This window comes from Canis aureus, chromosome 26 (genome assembly GCF_053574225.1).
Source record: "Canis aureus isolate CA01 chromosome 26, VMU_Caureus_v.1.0, whole genome shotgun sequence".
NCBI lineage: Eukaryota > Metazoa > Chordata > Mammalia > Carnivora > Canidae > Canis > Canis aureus.
This window is the reverse complement of record NC_135636.1, coordinates 32,077,966-32,095,986: the sequence shown is the minus strand read 5'-3', so window position 1 is coordinate 32,095,986 and position 18,021 is coordinate 32,077,966. Positions and strand designations below refer to the sequence as shown.

At 39.7% G+C, this 18,021-nt stretch overlaps 1 protein-coding gene and 1 pseudogene across 2 annotated transcripts in view; one reads left to right on the top strand and one right to left on the bottom strand.

The window, feature by feature from the left end:
• The window catches only part of RPRD1B (regulation of nuclear pre-mRNA domain containing 1B), a 52,737-nt gene that overhangs the window by 25,869 nt on the left and 8,847 nt on the right, over positions 1-18,021 (bottom strand). For both annotated transcript variants that reach the window (XM_077873129.1, XM_077873128.1), the window contains exons 3-5: positions 13,363-13,496; positions 4,736-4,848; positions 2,821-2,947 (exon numbers count right to left, since the gene is read on the bottom strand). In XM_077873129.1, coding sequence (XP_077729255.1) covers positions 2,821-2,947; positions 4,736-4,848; positions 13,363-13,496 — 374 coding nt within the window. The remainder of the gene's footprint in view (positions 1-2,820; positions 2,948-4,735; positions 4,849-13,362; positions 13,497-18,021) is intronic.
• Positions 16,484-17,015, top strand: LOC144298894 (ATP synthase F(0) complex subunit f, mitochondrial pseudogene; annotated as a pseudogene).

Below are 18,021 nucleotides of genomic sequence, written 5' to 3'. Positions count from 1 at the left end.
TATCATTATTCTGTCTTCTGCACCAAATGAGAAGAAATGACTAATGAGGCCAAATGTCACTAAGATCAAGCTACGATGAACACAAGTAAAGACTGGGCAAAAATTCATCACTGAATTTAGCAACATGGAAGTTATCCACAACACTGATAAGAGCAATTTCAGACTTAAAGTGGAATCAAGAGAGAATGGGAGGAGGGGAAAGGGAGAGAAATGAGCACAGGCACATCTATTTAGTGTTCTATTACAAAGAAGAGAGAAACGAGGTAGTAACTAGAGGAACATATGGGTCAAGAAAAAAAAATTTTCCCACGTCAGAAAAAAGTACACGTTTTTATGCTACACAGAATGATCCAGTAAAGGAAAAAAAAAAAAAAAAAGAAAAGTTGGAGCAATGTCCTGGAGTAGTGAGAAGAAACAGAGCTAGCAAACAGGTAGGTGGCTGGTTTAGAAAACGGCATGTTCACCCACAGAAGTAGGAAGACAAGTCAGCCTTTATGCGTTATTAGTTTTTCCCAGTCAGCCAGACTCAGCTGTGCAGGTCCAGGAAAGGAAGAAAAGCTGGATTTAGGAATAGTGGCTGTCAGGGGGCTGAGGGGGGAAATGAGTTGTTACAAATGGATATAAAGTTTTAGTTCTGAAAGATGAAAAGAGTTCTGGAAATTGCACAATAATGTGAATGTACGTAATGCTTCTGAAATGTACACTTAAAAATGATTAACATTGTAAACTGTGTGTATTTTACTACAATTAAAAATCAAAATAAATTTTTTTTTTTTAAAGATTTTATTTATTTATTCATGATAGTCACAGAGAGAGAGAGAGAGAGAGAGAGAGGCAGAGACACAGGCAGAGAGAGAAGCAGGCTCCATGCAGGGAGCCCGATGTGGGATTCGATCCCGGGTCTCCAGGATCGCGCCCTGGGCCAAAGGCAGGCGCCAAACCGCTGCGCCACCCAGCGATCCCCAAAATAAAATTTTTATTTAAAAAAAGCAGGACACCTGTGTGGCTCAGTCAATTAAGATCCAACTTTTTTTTTTTTAAGGTCCAACTCTTGGTTTCAACTCAGGTCATGAACTCAGGGTCCTGGGATCCAGCCCCACAGTGGGCTCTGTGCTCAGCAGGGAGTCTGCTTGAAATTCTCTCTCCCTCTGCCCCTCCCCCTGCCCACACTCCTGTGTGCACACACTCTCTCTCAGATAAATAAATAAATCTTAAAAAAAAGAAAAAAAAGGCTAGGAGACATGAGACTTTTAGCTCAGTGTAAATAGATAAATAAAATCACATACATTGCTAGTTTTATGTTAATTTGCTCCCAATTTTTATAGACTAGGATTCTAACAGTATAAATAAATAAACTGATCATTATAATAACCTCAAAAGTTGGACTTAACTAAGAGAAAAGCTGGGGTTTTGCCAGAAGACCACAGCAAAGAGGACAGAGAAAACCAAATTTAGGGCATAGGTACGGGAGCAATTATGAAGAATCGCTTTCTTCACCACACTGAGTAGTGAAGAAAGTTAAGGCCAGAAAGGATTGGAGGCTGAGAAAAGGTGGAAGGATTAACAGAATGGATCCAGTGGGCTCCAAGTGCTGGAGCTCGGAAGTGAAAGTGAGCCCAAATGCTGCCTGTAGGAATTCAGACAGCCTCTGTGTTGTGTCCTGCAGCTAAGCACGCTCCTGACCTGAAGGTCTTTACTTGGGGCTGTACCCTCTGCCTGGGGGGGGTACTTCCTTCCCTCAGATATCCTCACAGCTTGCTTCCTAATCTTCAGGGGAGGGTGCCTCTGATCAAAGGTCATCTCATCAGAAACGTTTTCCCCAGCTACCTTTAAAATACAGGTGTGCCTTGGAGATATTGCAGCTTCAGTTCCAGACCACTACAATGAAACAAATGTCGCAATAAAGCGAGTCAAATCAGTTTTTTGGTTTCCCAAGGCACACAGAAGTTATGTTTACACTACAGTGTTCTACCAAACCTGCAAAAACATTAGGTCTTTAAAAAAATGTATATACTGTAATAAAAAAATACTTTGTGACTAAAAATGCTATCATCTGAACTTTTAGGGAGTCCTAATCACTAATCACAGATCAACATAACAAATATAATAGAAGAGTTTGAAATATTGCAATTATCAAAATGGGACAGAGACATGAAGCAAACAGATGCTGCAGGGAAAATGGAGCGGACAGTCTTGCTTGACGACACCTAACCTCTCAAAGCCTCAATTTCCTCCTATGCAATATGGGGATATATATTCAGTGACCTTAAAAGGTTATCAGGAAGAGTAGAAGTATCTGGCACAGAACATTCTCTATAAATATTAGTTCGTGCTTCACTCCTTCCTTTCAATTTCTCATGCATAAAGTGGGAATAATGTTACAAGTCCCTCCCTGTTTAACTGGGGGGGGGGGTGATCATCAAGAGGGCAAAATAACATGATTAACAATATACACCTGGCATTCTTGGCATTAAAGGCACAATCATCTATGGGGTGTGTCTGTGTACAGTGCAGAAATCACACAGCACCGAATAATTTTTTTTTTTAGTTAAGAGGATTATGAATTTGATGTCTTCTCCTGCTACCCCACATCACACAATTTACCCTGCGTTTTCAACAAACATTACTTAAGAGTTCAGCATTTCTGCATAGTTCCTAGAATCACTATTCAAGCATGGACTATTTCAACAGCTTCACTGTTTGCAAAACCCAATACCACATAGAAGAAGTCTGTATCTGCAGATGTAAGCATGTCCTAGGGTTTGATGCATTAGAGAGATGTCCCTCTTCCCTAACCTTTCTCCTAAACTACCTTCTCACCTGTTATTTTTTCCAACAGAGAAACATCTTGCACTTCCTGGGGCAAAGAAGCAATCTTCTGCCGGACAGTAGCATCCCCTGATGCAGCATTTTCCAGGTCCTGCAAAGCTTTGATCAGTTCCTCAGTCTGTACAATGAAAGCACAAACAATGCTGCCCATTGAGATATAGGGGATTTAGAAAGCCAGAATTAAAAGAGGTGGAGGCAAATCCTAAAAATGATCACTCCTGATATTTATAAAAATATGGTCTTTAGTACCACCACCTATATTGAGGTCAGTGACTGGACTGGATAATGGATTCTAAGAGAATGTAAAAAGTTAATTTTTCTAAGCCGATAGCATGAAGACTTAACATTCATAAAGAACATGAAGATTCTACATAATTCTGGGGGAAAAAAAACCCTTCAACTTTTCAAAAGAGCATGTTTTTGGCAACTTAAAAAAAAAAGGAGTCTGGTTCATATTGCTTAGTTTCAAATAATGTAGGACTTCTAATACAAAATGTTCTGGTCTCCAGTATAGTATAAAAGCATATGTACCAGGGATCCCTGGGTGGCGCAGCGGTTTGGCGCCTGCCTTTGGCCCAGGGTGCGATCCTGGAGACCCGGGATCGAATCCCACATCAGACTCCCGGTGCATGGAGCCTGCTTCTCCCTCTGCCTATGTCTCTGCCTCTCTCTCTCTCTCTCTGTGACTATCATAAATAAATAAAAATTAAAAAAAAATTAAAAAAAAAAAAAAAAAAAAGCATATGTACCAGATGCTGAACAACTGCGTGCCGATAAAATGAAGTGACACTGCCTACTTTAATTCTCTCTTGGATTTGCTTTATAAAATGAATGTCACAAAGATGACAGTTTCCATTTTGGCAGCCACTCCCCAAATTAAATGTGTCAAACTCATTAATTACAAACAAAGGAGGAAAAGACTAAGAAAAGAGCAAACCAAGAATGCATACTTCATATGCTAAAAAGAGTAATTTTAAATCCTCAGAAAACAATGAATGCTGCTAGGTTCACCAGTCCATAATGACCCAGGAGTAACTAACTGGCAAGGCAGACGGCAGTACAGTTATCCAGTTATTCTAAAAGCTAAAATTCAGACTGGCCCCTTGGAAGTTTTCAAATGCAAAGTTATATGGCCTAACACCATTTTCGCTTCATCCACCATCTAACTCAATTTAATATGACACAAACCAGACACGCTTCCTATTATGTGGGCCTTACTATAACAAAGTAGAGCTGTTTTAGGCAAAATGAGAGGCCACGTAAAAGATCCCAGTAGTCTCTGAGGTCATTCAGACCCAGATTCAAATTAAGACACTGGGCAAGTTATTTAATCTTTTAGCCTCACTTTCTTTGACAGTAAGTAAATTAGTAAGTAATAAACAGCAAAAATTAACTAACCACCGAGTTTATGAGCTAATTTACATGAAGGGCTAAACAATGCAAATGTATAATTAAAAATTCAGCTCCATTTTAATATTTGAACAGATGATAGTGTAGAAAACTTGCTATTGCCACACCGACTGTCCTAGAAACTAATGAGTTGTCTACTTATAAAAAAAAACATGCTATAGGAGAAAAGCCATGGCAGAGGACAAATGTCTTTGTAGCATTATCTATCCTTTCACAAAAATCTACTCTTTGAGAATATTTTCAACTCCTAGAAGTGAAACAAAGCCAAGTCCAAATACCATATAACACATACAGCTATCTAGACTCATGGCATGCAAAGACAAAGGCAAGCCTGCTGCCTGGCTAGCTTTACCGGTGGATCTTGCACCCAGTGCAGAGTTGCCCTCGGGTGATTCCATACTATTGGTCCCTGGCGCCACCCTGTGGCCATAATCTTCAAATAGCGGTCACCCCATCAAGACCACTCTGCCCTACTCTCTTGGGAGTTCTGACATACCAAGAGGGGTCCTGCAGAAGGATCTTGGGGAGAGTAGCTTCCAGGGTAGTCATCATCCTCCTCCTCTTGTATCTGCTGAAAAGTTCGCTTCAAAGATTTCTTCTCCTCTGTTGCTAGAGGAAAGAAAAAGGGCACAAATTTGGGTCATGACAGCCTGTGTAGGTAAGAGTCAAATGCTATGCACAATGGGCCACATGCAAAAAAAAAAAAAAAAAAGGGCAAAAGGGGTGTACATTTCCAAAGACGGCTGAACATTAACCTATATGCTAGTTATTTTAAATTGGTGGTAGTTCCCTACATTATTGAAGAGTCAAAAATGGTCTCAGGTCTGTCATCTCGGATTGACTCACTGATAAAATACAACCAAAAAACAAACATCTAAAAAAGAAACCTACTAAACAAACACATTTAATTAAAAGTTTATTTCTTAAAAATAGTTAAGAAGTAAAGTGGTAAGAAACCCATGAGACAAAATAAGGAAGCAAGCCAATGTATGAGAGGTTTATAGAAAATACATTGCATATAAAATGAAACACTATATACACTCCGCAGGATAATCTCAGAAAACAAAAACAAGGTATCCCCCACTTTTCTAAAGCTTGCTTTTATGAAATACCTACAGTAATAGTACCTGTTTTTGCTAACCAAAAGAAATTCAAAGAGGATTTTTGCTTTCACAAAGAAAGGCCCAAAGTGAAAATAGCGGTCAGCATGTGTTTCGCAGAGTGGTTGTAGAGGCAGCACGCACCCCAAGCAGCCAGAGCAGCCCTGCTAAGCTCCTGTCCAGCAACTACACTCAGCGCCTCAGCATCAAGCCACCAGAGCTTTGAGCTTTATCTGTGAGCATCTGTGCTTTATCTCAATTTTATTTTGTGCATCTGTTAGCAAGATGTGGCCTAAGATATCAGAAAAGCCCAAGTGAGGTTATTTTTGGGGTCTGGGAATGCTCAAAAAATCTTCCATATAAGTTAATGGTAACTGCTTCTTCACTTTATCCCATTTCAACTTAGGAATGGTCTATTTTCGGAAAGCAGGATAAACCTGTAGTAGAGAGAAACCTATCAATAAAGTTGTGTCAGAAACTCTACACGTGCTGCCCTTTAAACTCTCCCTCTAAAAACAAAACAAATCTTATTTTACCTTAAAATTAAAAATAACCATTGCTGAGAAAAAGGACTGATACAACTGAGAGAAATTACTTAAGTCACTACTTTAGAATTAACCACTTTTGAGACAAACAGGTTACATTCACACTTATCATCTGTATTGTATGCTTTTAAATGGCTATGATAAATGTGCCCTTCCAAAGTAATCATTCCTTTTGATCAAATTGGACAATACAAAATAAATGTCAAACATCTGTGGGACATAAGTCTAAATGATACGCTTGTAAAGAAAGGATGGTAATGTGTGCCCGGCACTGCAATAGTTTCTGTACATTTAGTCCTTCTAGCAACTCTGAGATGTAGTATCTTCAGCTTGCAGGTGAGAAAACTGAGAGGAGACCCAAGAGGTTCAACACTTGTCTAAAGGTAGGACTTTCAAAATCTGTGCTCTTCCCACTGCAATCAAATTCCACAGCAGCATACAACACTCTCTCATCTGTCAAAGGAGGGGTCACCATGCACCTGTCTCAGAACTCTGAGTTATAAACAGAATAGTGTACACTTCCTGCTTAATTAAACATTTTCTCCTGGAACCAAGGATGTAGTTCCTGCTCCTACCTTACACATTAACTGATCAAATTATGCCTGACGTGAATGCCAAGTCAATATCATGGGTTTTATTTTTTCTTAGCTTTGTCCCTCTGTTCTACTAAATAAAGGAAAACGGCAACATTTCCAGCACAGGCAGCCCTCACCACTTTGTACCATTCTGTTATGTACAGATTTGTTACCAAGATTTAAATAACACCAGTCTCCCAACACACCAAGGTTCAAATTTCAGTACTGCAGCATTTCACTCTGAGTAACTGCATAAAGAACAAACTTTGCTAACTTTAGTCCACACATCACTACGTAAATAATAGAAATGTATCATGTTCAGTGACCACATCACTTCTTTCCAGTCACTGGTTGGTTACTGGAGAGCTGTTATTTCCGTTCACAAACAGCAAAGTGTGTTGTCTCCTGGTGATCAGATTCACATGACATTTCATAAAAGTGAATAATCAAAACAGAGAACTGACTGAAAATGACCACGATCAAAGAGCAGCCCAGAAACTAAAACTAAAGCTCACGCTGGAAGCGAACGGCACATAAACGAAGTTGTAGAAGACGCAGATGGTTTCAGAGATGCTGGCACTGCCACGCCCTTCCAGAAACTTTCTGAAGAAAGTGCTTGTGATGACAAGGATGACGGTGTCCAAGGGAAGTGGTGCTGACAAAACTTTTCACACTATAGGAACTCTCCAACGTATCTCACAACATGGAGAACACTAAGGGTAAACTGCCAGAGGCGATACAAACTTCTAGGATGCTTGCTCCATACCATAGATTATACAATAAGGCCAGTTCTCGTCAAACCTCTCTTGTGAAGTTCATTACAAAGAAACAAAAATACTTTAATTCTCAATGTTTCTAATGTTTTTATGTTCTAGTATGCTAGGTAACTTAGTGTCACTATCCTCTTTGTTTCCCTATATAGATTTGTAATCTACAGTGAGTTCTCAATTCTTTGATGAAAATTTTTTAAAAGTCATAGAACAACCATAATTTTTCCCGTTAAGATCATTTTGCATGGTTTCAGCTTACATGGTCATTTTTACAGTCCTGCACTATGCAAAACAATGACTGCCATATTTTTAAGACAGAAAATCTAGTAATATATAATTTGCATATGAAATATCTAACAGTACTTAGCACACACTAACTGCCTAATTAGTGTGGAGTATGTGGTATGACCCTCATAGGCACTTAGCCACCACAGCATCAAAGTGGCCATATGTTAGAAGTAGCCACAAAAATACAAGCACATAAGCAAAAAATTTTTCAAATTTTTTATTTCCAAGCACTTAGAACAGCGCTCAATTAAACTGTTAAATACATTTAAAAAGAGAAAAATTACAAAACTCAAATCCTTCAGTTTCAAACTCTTATACAAAAGTTATTATATACAAAAAACACACACACTAAATACCTTAGGACCCTCAGAATCACTGAATTTAGGCAAGGGAAGGCCTTAGATAGACCTATGTCTTTGCTTTCCCCACCTCGTCTCTCATGAGCATATTCAGGCCCATAGGCTTGTGGTTTGTCCAAAGTCAAGGAGCTTAAGTCTGGGCTCTAAAGCCAAAGTCACCTGCCCACTAAAACTGGAGTACTTTCTACCACTTCATACTGACACTCACAGCATTACAAGACTGAAATAAAACTAATGAAAATAACTGCAGGCCCATTTATGTCCTTTGCCATTTTGATGGAAATAGGTGTAATAAGAGATAGCCAGTCATCCTACTTCAGTTCTCTATTTCCACTTGGAGGACCTACTGGAAATGAATTATTCATCATTTTCCCCCATAAGGCTCCTCCTTTCCTGAGCTACCTACTTACACTATAAACACTTCCACTGGCCCTATCTTCCAAGTACAATGCCTTGGAGATCACCAGAATCTCCTAAAGTCCCAACTTCCAGTAGATTCTACACTTCTGAGATGTATCTAACAGATCTCTCCTTATCAGAAATGTGCCCTTTTCATGCCTTGTCCAGACCACTGTCCCAACTGGTCACCCTGTCTCTAGTTGCTCCTTTTCTAACTTAGACTACACTCTTATGGAATGAATTACCCACTGTGCCTCTACTCAAAAACCTGGAATGGCCTCTAATGATCTTACAGAGTTTACCTCAGCTCAAAGCCTACTTATGGTAAGGGCAACAGCATCTTGAGCCATCATCTCCCTCTACTCCTGCAGCACCCAGACCTTGCTGCTCTGTATGCAGCCAGCAGGCACAGCCCTTACCTCTCTGATAGAAACATTATCTTATTTCCCTATAATACCTAGGGAAGTGTCAACAGAGCTGAGTTGGAAACTTCTTAACAACAGGTGGCACAGAGCTTGTACCAAAAATGTCTACATGCCTCCCTTTACACAGAAGGGACAGCTTGCTCTATTAACTGTCCCCTGACTCATCTATACTAAGTTAGCAGTTATGATGCCCAACATTCTCAATCTAGTCAGGCAGCTATTAAAAATAGCCTAGGAAATCTGTCAGTCTCACGCCTACATCTGAGTTTAAGACCAGGCACCCTCCCACTATCAATTTGGCTTCTGATCATAGCATTTACACTTCCTTCTGGACTCACTCAACCACTCTGTTTACAGGCAGGGAAAACACTAAGGATGGCCCCAACTGCCTGTCCTCATACTGTACTGTCCTCTATTCTATCCTCCAACCTGTCCCTGTGTCTCTAGGTCTCTCATACTTGGCTAACATTCACATAATTCTGGTTACCTAAGCACTGATAATATGCCTCTTAGAGACCTGATTGTGGTAGAATTTCAGACACTACAGCAGACCACAAAAATAATTTTAAGGCAAAAGTTAACCTAAAGGCTCCCAAACACTTTATGAAATGCAGCCATCTACCTGTAAAGCTAGGTCTTCCAAAGAATCCACTTGAAATTTTCTGGGATTGGGCAGCCCCGGTGGTGTAGCGGCTTAGCGCCGCCTGCAGCCTGAGGTGTGATCCCAGAAACCTGGGATCGAGTCCCATGTTGAGCTCCCTGCATGGAGCCTGCTTCTCCCTCTGCCTGTGTCTCTGCCTCTCTTTCTCTCTGTGTCTCTCATGAATAAATAAATAAAATCTTTAAAAAAAAAAAAAAAGAAAGAAAGAAATTTTCTGGGATTAAAAAACAAATAAAAAAAAAAAACACAAAACAAGTAAATAAATGAAAATAAACCAACAGAAAAACCACAAAGCCAAGGATCCCTGGGTGGCTCAGCGGTTTAGCGCCTGCCTTCGGCCCAGGGTGTGATACTGGAGTCCCGGGATCGAGTTCCGCATCGGGCTCCCAGCATGGAGCCTGCTTCTCCCTCTGCCTGTGTCTCTGTTTCTCTCTTTCTCTACCACGAATAAATAAATTATATATATATATAAAAAAAACCCACAAAGCCCACTAATTTTATATTACTTTTATAATGAGAAAAGAATCAGGAAATGTTTGCAACAGCTCCCTCATTGTTTGTTCTCTCCTCTGAAAGTACTTTACCAGTACTGTCTCACTGAACTGAGTGGCCAGGTCCAGACTTAAACCTGGGGAATCTGGGCCTAGAGCTCATGCTCTTAACCACTATGCCTTCTAGTTTTGCACAAAATTTGAGGGACTAAGAATACTAACAAGTCTCCTCCTACATCTACCACTGGATCATACTGGGAAACTCAGAATGTTAGATATTAGAACCAAGGGGGGGAGGGGGCTCAAATAAAAGTCCTATCATCACCTCATTAATAATATCTTACCTACATTATCCCAAATAATCCTCAGGACAATGCTGTAAGGTGTTACTACTACTACTACTACTACTACTACTAGCCATGTTGTACAATAAAGAACCTGAAGCTCAGAGAGGTTTAATGCTATGTATGCCCAAGGTCACACAGCTTGGAAGTGACAGAGCTGGGATTCATACTCTGGAAACTTGGTTTCAAACCCTTGCTCATAACAGCTAAACTAACTATATAAAGGTCCAAGAAAGTTGGGTGAACTGCTCATGAATTCATACCCCAATTCAAATCTACTGAATCCATGTACTTTCAGGAAAAAGTATGGTACGAAGAACAGACTTTAGGGTGCCTGGGTGGCCCAGTCAGTTAAGCATCTGCCTTGGCTCAAGCCATGATCCCAAGGTCCTGGAATCCGAGTCCACATAGGGCTCTCTGCTTAGTGAGGAGCCTGCTTCTCCCTCTCCCTCTGCCTGCCACTCTCCCTGCTTGTGCTCTGTCAAATAAATAAATTCAAAACCAAAAACCCCCACCAACATACGCTTTAAAGTCATACAGACTAGAACATGAATTCTCCTCTTATTATATCTGTTTTGACAAAATTTACTATACCCTTTGGGCCTTAGTATCTTCATCTGAAACATGAAAATAATACCAAATTCATAGAGGAGTTTTAAGAATCTAAAATACACTACCATGAAAAGCAGCTAATAGAAAGGCTGGTACATAACAGAAGCTCAATAAATACCATTTCCTTTGTATCTACCTTTCTTTTCTAAATCCTGCTACAACTATAGAACACTGTGTGACTAATGTGTGACTTCAGTAAATAATGAAATTCCATTCAGTCCAGTGACAGCTTGAGTATGCCCAAGAACAGAGAGATGACTTTAGAACACATGAGTCTTACACATGAGGAAATGGGTATATGAACCCAAGAAATTTCCACTTCTTTCCTTCTTTTTTTTAAAAAAAGATTTTATTTACTCATGAGAAACACAAAGAGAGAGGCAGAAGACATAGGTAGAGGGAGAAGCAGGCTCCCTCTGGGGAGCCTGATACAGGACTCTCAATCCTAGGACCCCAGGATCATGACCTGAGCCAAAGGCAGATGCTCAACAGCTGAGCCACCCAGGTGCCCCAAGAAACTTTCACTTCTAAAACAAAATTCCTAGGCTCATTTATCCTTCACTGTCAAAGTTCCACAGGAAAACTTTTATTTCAAAGGTAAACTCTGGTGCTGTCTCAAGACAAAGAAATACCCATGAATCAAAGCTGCAATATAAAAGGACTATTTAAATTTGGAAATAAAATTCTGGAGAACTCATCAATATTTTGAAAGGACTGAGATAAAAATATTTTGATAACTCAGGTCCAATGATGATGGTGAGGAGATAGACTTAGTGGAGACTAATACACATGTTGGAACCTTTTGATACGTGCTTCCATCTTTACAGCACAGAGAAAGAGTAATCACCTTCAATCAGCATTATCCTCCACATGGAGGAATACTGCCTCAATGGCTATACTGTCTAGAGCTCAAAAAAAAAAAAAAAAAAAAAAAAAATCAGAAATCCAATGGAGCTATTTTCAAATCTACCACTGCCACAAATTCCCCAATTTGCCTGACTGCTCCCTGAGTGCAAAACTATGTCTCACTCTCCTCTGCTCAGTCCTATAGCATCTAGCATAGTCATTTACTCAAAGCACATGTCTGGCAAATGCTTGTTGAATTGAAATTCAATACTTAGCTTCCAACATTGTCTTTCAGAGCTCTCCTACTTGCCTAAAGGTGTTTTAAAAAAAATCAGAACTGTTTACCAATGAAGTCTACGAGTAGAGAAAAGAATGCTGAATAATTCTCCAGCACTGTGCAGAACACCTCCAAAAGACACAATACAAACACTACCAGAATTCCAAAGTAGGGAACACCTTGCTTTTCAGAAGCTACCACCCGAGTGACCTCAAAATTGTTTTCCATCAACTCTAAGTAAAACAACAATGACTTGCAGTCTAAAAGCACTGTGTCATTCTTACAAAGCCTCTAACTTGTAGTTTTATGGGAAAGTTACCCCACCTTACAATGCATATAAACTCAGATCTGGAAGAGATCATGAAAGGTACACAATAAAGGATTGCTGAATGAATATTATCAGGTAAACTAACCATGGTTAAATGTTACAGCAGAGGCATATACAAAGTACCAGAGAAACATGGACAGAAAAGGCAACATGTGCCCAAGACAAGGTAGGAAAAACAACAAAATGAGAATAGCATTCTAAAGAAAAGTTCACCACACAGTGAAAGGGGCAGAGGACATTTCGGGCAGAGGTAACACCAGGTGCAAAGGAAGAGGTACTGTGAGAGCATCTAGAAAAGAAATTGTTGGTTATGGCCAAAGACCATGTCGTATGTGAGGAAATGGCAGAAGAATCTACAAAAGTAAACTAGTTCAGATTATAAAGGGTCCTAAGTACTATGCTAGTATTTGGACTCATTACTCTAGGCAATGAGTTCACGTGCAGTTCGATCAGATCTGTAGCTCAAAAACATGTCGTGCCAACTAGAATTAAACCACAACTAACCACAAAACCAAGAAACAAGTAATGTTTGATCTTACTCCTCTTTCAAGAAAAAAAGAACCTAAGTTCTTAAGATGATTGGTGAGGCTCACACACATACATGTACACACTTCTGGAGGATATCCTGGGTTCAATAAAGACCAAAATCAATTGTAGACAGCAAGCTGACAAACATCAAAAGTATGTTTCAAAACCACATCAATATTTAATGAAACCAAGCTCAAAAAGGGCTAAGGGACATATCCAAGACCCTGTAGTAGTCGGTGGCAGGGCTAGAACAAAATCTTACTCCAGGGTACTTCCTAGGTCTCCACAACTAAACAATGTTGTTGTTTCTTTCCCTTGTGCAAGGAAAGTCTCTGCAAGGCAGAAGAGAGCCAAGGACAGCAAAAGTTAAGGGTGTGAAATGATGAATAGCATGAATACTAGAACCAGGCTTACACGCTGCGAGCACTACATAAATTCTCGCCATCATTTATGATCATCTCTCTGAAGAATCATATAATCGGTGGTGGTTCACAGCAACCCCCATTGCAGCTTTTCATATGTGATTCGAAAGTAGGCAAAGACCAAGAGCTGTAAACATGTGGTGATGTTTCTACCTTTGGGGGGAGGGCTCTTGGAGTCCTCCATAGACAGCTTCAGCTGCTGTATGAACTCGCCGCCATACACACTTCTTTCTTGCCAGATGTTCAGCAATCTTTCTAAAGGTTTTTTACAGCCTTCATCTGCCTCTCTGCCCAGAAAAGACGAAAAGATAGATATAAGCTTAAGATTTTTTTGTGTTTAATTAGGACAGATCTACTTTAAAAACAACTGACTAAACGATTTACATATTTAAAAACAGAAAGAAAAGTATGATACATATTGTGATAAATAGATACCCAAAATTTGACCAGAAACTGCATTCTTCCTGTGGCATGCAGGGAAGACAGAGGGAGTATGTTATAAAAGTTATCGGTCTTTATTTCTTTATCTCTTGAAAGATGGGTCAAATTAGGGCAAAAAGCCAATAGGCTGATTGTTAAAGAGAATTACCAAAAACTGATCATTTCAAATGTGACAGCTTGCTTTTTAAGAAGACATTAATTGAAATGTGGTGCCAGACATTCTGCTGGAAATTAAAGGAAGCCAAAACCTTTAAGGGTAGAAAACACATGGTTTAAAAAAAAAACAAATGTTTAAAAATGGGGAATAAATTCACCACAACTCATCAATGCTAATACAGCAACACCTCAAGATGCCTTATGAATATAAAAATACACATATACCAAGTCTGATCTCAACTTAACTACTTCAGTCATTTTAATCCCGGGTTAGGTACTAGTCCCCACTCCCACAAAGGTATTTAATGGATAATCTTAGAACATAGAGCATAAGAGCATAAGATAGCCCTTTGTAATTTACATCTAAGAGAAGCTGTATAGTTTTTTCCTGACATATTGCACTCTTGAAACAGAGTATTTTTGAGGAGATAACTGTAACTAGTACTCAGTGTGCAACAACTGCTTACCAGAAAATGTCAGACAGCAAGTGGAAGAGTAGGGGAAGACTTTCTGAAAGCAAAACAAATTCCCTCACCATCCACAGTATTACTATGACTTGTTCTGGTTTGTAAAGCTATCTGGATGTTAACGATCTTATTACCCCGAGTGACTTCTAACAAGAAGGGATATCCTGAGACCTTAGTTTCTAAGCCAGTATCTTTTACAGGAATTTCAAGAAGAAATCATACTGAATTCAACAGAGATGGGAACTTCATCCACCCTTAGCCTTGTTAGCACTTTTCTAAAACTTATGTTAACACTCAAGGTAGCGTAAGGGTTCAGCTTCATTTGGTCAGACTGCATTATTTGTGAAGTACTGGTGGCAAATTTCACTGCATTAGGGTCAAAGTACTAAATCAGGGTACACACAACCTATTTTTTTGGTCAAGCTTTTTTCAAGTCAGAGGTGAGGGGGGAAAAAGGGAAAAAATTCAATGATAGTTTATAAAACTTAAAGCTATGACTGAAATTATATAGTATGCTTCCACCCTTATCCTTCTACAAGCTAATCTTAAGCTTTAAAAATTCTGTTGCGTCAAGGCAGATTATGTCACTCTTTTGCTTAAAACTTCCAATGGTTCTTCCCATTTTCCCCCAGAATAAAAGTGTGAAAGTTCTTATAAATCTTACAAAACCATTCTCAACACAGCTCATTATTTCTTTGGCCTCACCTACCCTATCCCTTCCTTATTCCCTAACAGCTACCCTAGCCCTCTGGCCTCAGGGACTTTGCACTTAAAGTTCACTTTGCCTGGAACCACATTTCCTTACTTTGTGGCATGACTCAAGCATCCCTTCCTAATCTCCCTATCTAAAATCACACTCCCTACCCATACTTAATTTTTCTCCATACAATTTATCTTCTGATATGCTTTACAGTTTACCTGTTTATATTTTATCCATTTGAATGCAACTTCCAAAGGGACAGCGATTTGTCCTCTCCTCACCACTGCTACCTACCCTAGAACAGGCACAATATCGGCCTAATTGTAATCTTCCCTGAAAATTTTTAGATAGATTTCGATAAGCCATGTATAATGAATTACCTTTCAACAATCATCTTCCCACAACAAAGCCATTTGTGTCAGACATCAGCTAAATACTCACCTGCTCATTCAATGCAGTTTATGAAATACTGTGCTTGTAATATGAAGAACAAGACCTAGGACCTGACCTCTGGGGCCTAACCCAGGAACCCCTTCCAACACCCCAACGGGGCACTCAACCATATGTATCTTCTGCTCAAAATTTGCTCCTTCTCATACATGTGCTTTTGCTCATGCTATCTTCTCTCCTTTAAATGGAACCCTCAAAGTAGAACAATGTGAAGAGGGGAGAAGTTGGGAGTAATATAGGCTTAAGTATCTAAGGAGAATATGGAAATAGCAGAAGAATCTGGAGGGGTAGAGTGGAATTAGATTATGAAGGCCCTGAACACCATATTAAGTATGTGTACCTGTGGCCTTTATCCTGAAGGCAACGGGAAATCTTTGATGAGATCAGATGTATGGCGTGGAAAATAAAATAACTGTAACTACTATAACCAAATCACAACTAATCAGAACTGAACTGGTTGATACTTTTTTTTTTTTAATTTTTTAAAATTTATTTATGATAGTCACAGAGAGAGAGAGAGAGGCAGAGACACAGGCAGAGAGAGAAGCAGGCTCCATGCACCGGGAGCCCGACGTGGGATTCGATCCCGGGTCTCCAGGATCGCGCCCTGGGCCAAAGGCAGGCGCCAAACCGCTGCGCCACCCAGGGATCCCTGATACTTTTAACATACAACCTGTTCTCTGCAAATTCTCTGTTCACTTAAAAGAAAGAGAAACCTATCACGACAACAAATTCTTATCAAGGATTTAGTTAAGGGAGGAGATACAATGCAGACCAAATATTTGGGACTCAATTTAGACTAAGACTGATTTAGGGTACAGATTCAGCCACATTATGATACGCAATGGAAACTGATACACAAACCTGTAATAACCAACAGTCATTTTCAAAAAGCTTTTACCACTAATGGGAAAACCCAAAAAGGGGCTGTAGTTTAATTGGTGAATGCAATTAACCTGGATAGGTTAATTCCTATCCAGAAATATAGTAATATAGTAAATCAGTTTTGCCAGATAAGTTTCAAAGCTTCAGATACAACAGTCAAGAAATCTTTTTCCTCATGAGGTTTGTCCTAAGTAGCTTCAATGAACTGAAGTCCCATTAGTATTTGGAATTGGATACAACTAAAGCAATCAAGTAGTTTTATAACAGAACTATCTTCTCAGGTTGCACTAACTCCATTCTAAACTGAGAAACCAGAGTGGACACCCAGGACTCCAAGGTGGCGTCATCTGTACCAGTGAAGGAAAAGCAACTCATGGAGGTGAAACTAGGAGAGCTGCCAGACTGGATACTGATGTGGGATTTCACCCATAGGGGCACTGCTGGAGCATTCAAAGAGGTTACTACAGGTATTACAAGTATATCAATGTGAAGAAAGGGGCCGTCGCTGGGATTTCTATGGTGCGGGCTGCTTATGTGCTTTTCAACTACTGTCGTTCTTACAAGGAGCTCAAACATGAATGGCTAACCAAGTACCACTGAAGAGGGCCCAGTGTGGAAACACATTTGGCATTCCTGACCATGACTTTTGCCTGGCATCCTTGAATCCTTCCATTGCCTAATTCACAATTAATATCCAATAAAAGTTGACTGGTACTCGAAAAAATAAAAATAAAAAAATAAAAAATAAACAGAAACCTTTAAGTTTAAGTGAAAAAAGTCCTTGCCATTAACCAGTGAATTATACAGAAAATGATAAATAAGTATCTAAATGTAACTTATGTTAAACACAACTTAGTATGCACTTCTAATAATAATTATAAACTCAATCACTGCAAAACCAATCTGCAAAGTGTAAACTGTATATTATTCAGACAGAATCGCTGCTTGAAGTGTCAGCTGAGGCCTTGCCAAGCCAACTTGGGGGCCTTTTCTTCCTCTGTAGTTCTAATGGTACTTCTTTGGTGTATCAACTATAATTTGTGTGTTTCTGTCTTATCCCATGCACAGCAGCCCTGTGGTAAGCCTACTAAAAGTAGGAATTCTAAATATCCCCAGTGCTTCCAACAGAGACTCATGTGAAACTGGAGCAGAAATGTTCCATCGCCAATTATGCAGAAAAGAGCGTAGCAAGCCTGAGACTGCCGCCCTTAGAAAGCCCTGTTCACTAGGCTTGCCCTTGGCTGGCATCTGGAAACTCAGGTTTCAGGAGTGTTCCTGCAATTTCCTAACTGATAATCAGGGTGGTTTACTATGCCTAAGCTGTTTGTGCTAGCAATATCATTTATGCTGAATACCTGCTTTCTTTCTGCAAGTTGGAGATTTTGGCAGAGGGTACCTGTGGCTAACGCCAATAAAGACCCTGGGCACTGAGTGTCTAATGAGCTTCCCAGGTACACAACACTTCACACATGTTGTCACAATTCATAGATGGAAGACTTTAGTATGTTTTATGTGACTCCACTGTGAGAGGACTCTTGGAAGCTTATACATGGTTTCCTCTGGACTGCAGCCCATACGCCTTTTCCTTTACTGACTTTTGCTCTGTATCCTTTCACTGTAATAAATCATAGTCATAAGCACAACTATATGCTGAGTCTTGTGAGTCCTCCTAGCAAGTCACCAAACCTGCAAGGGGCCTTGGGGATCCATGAC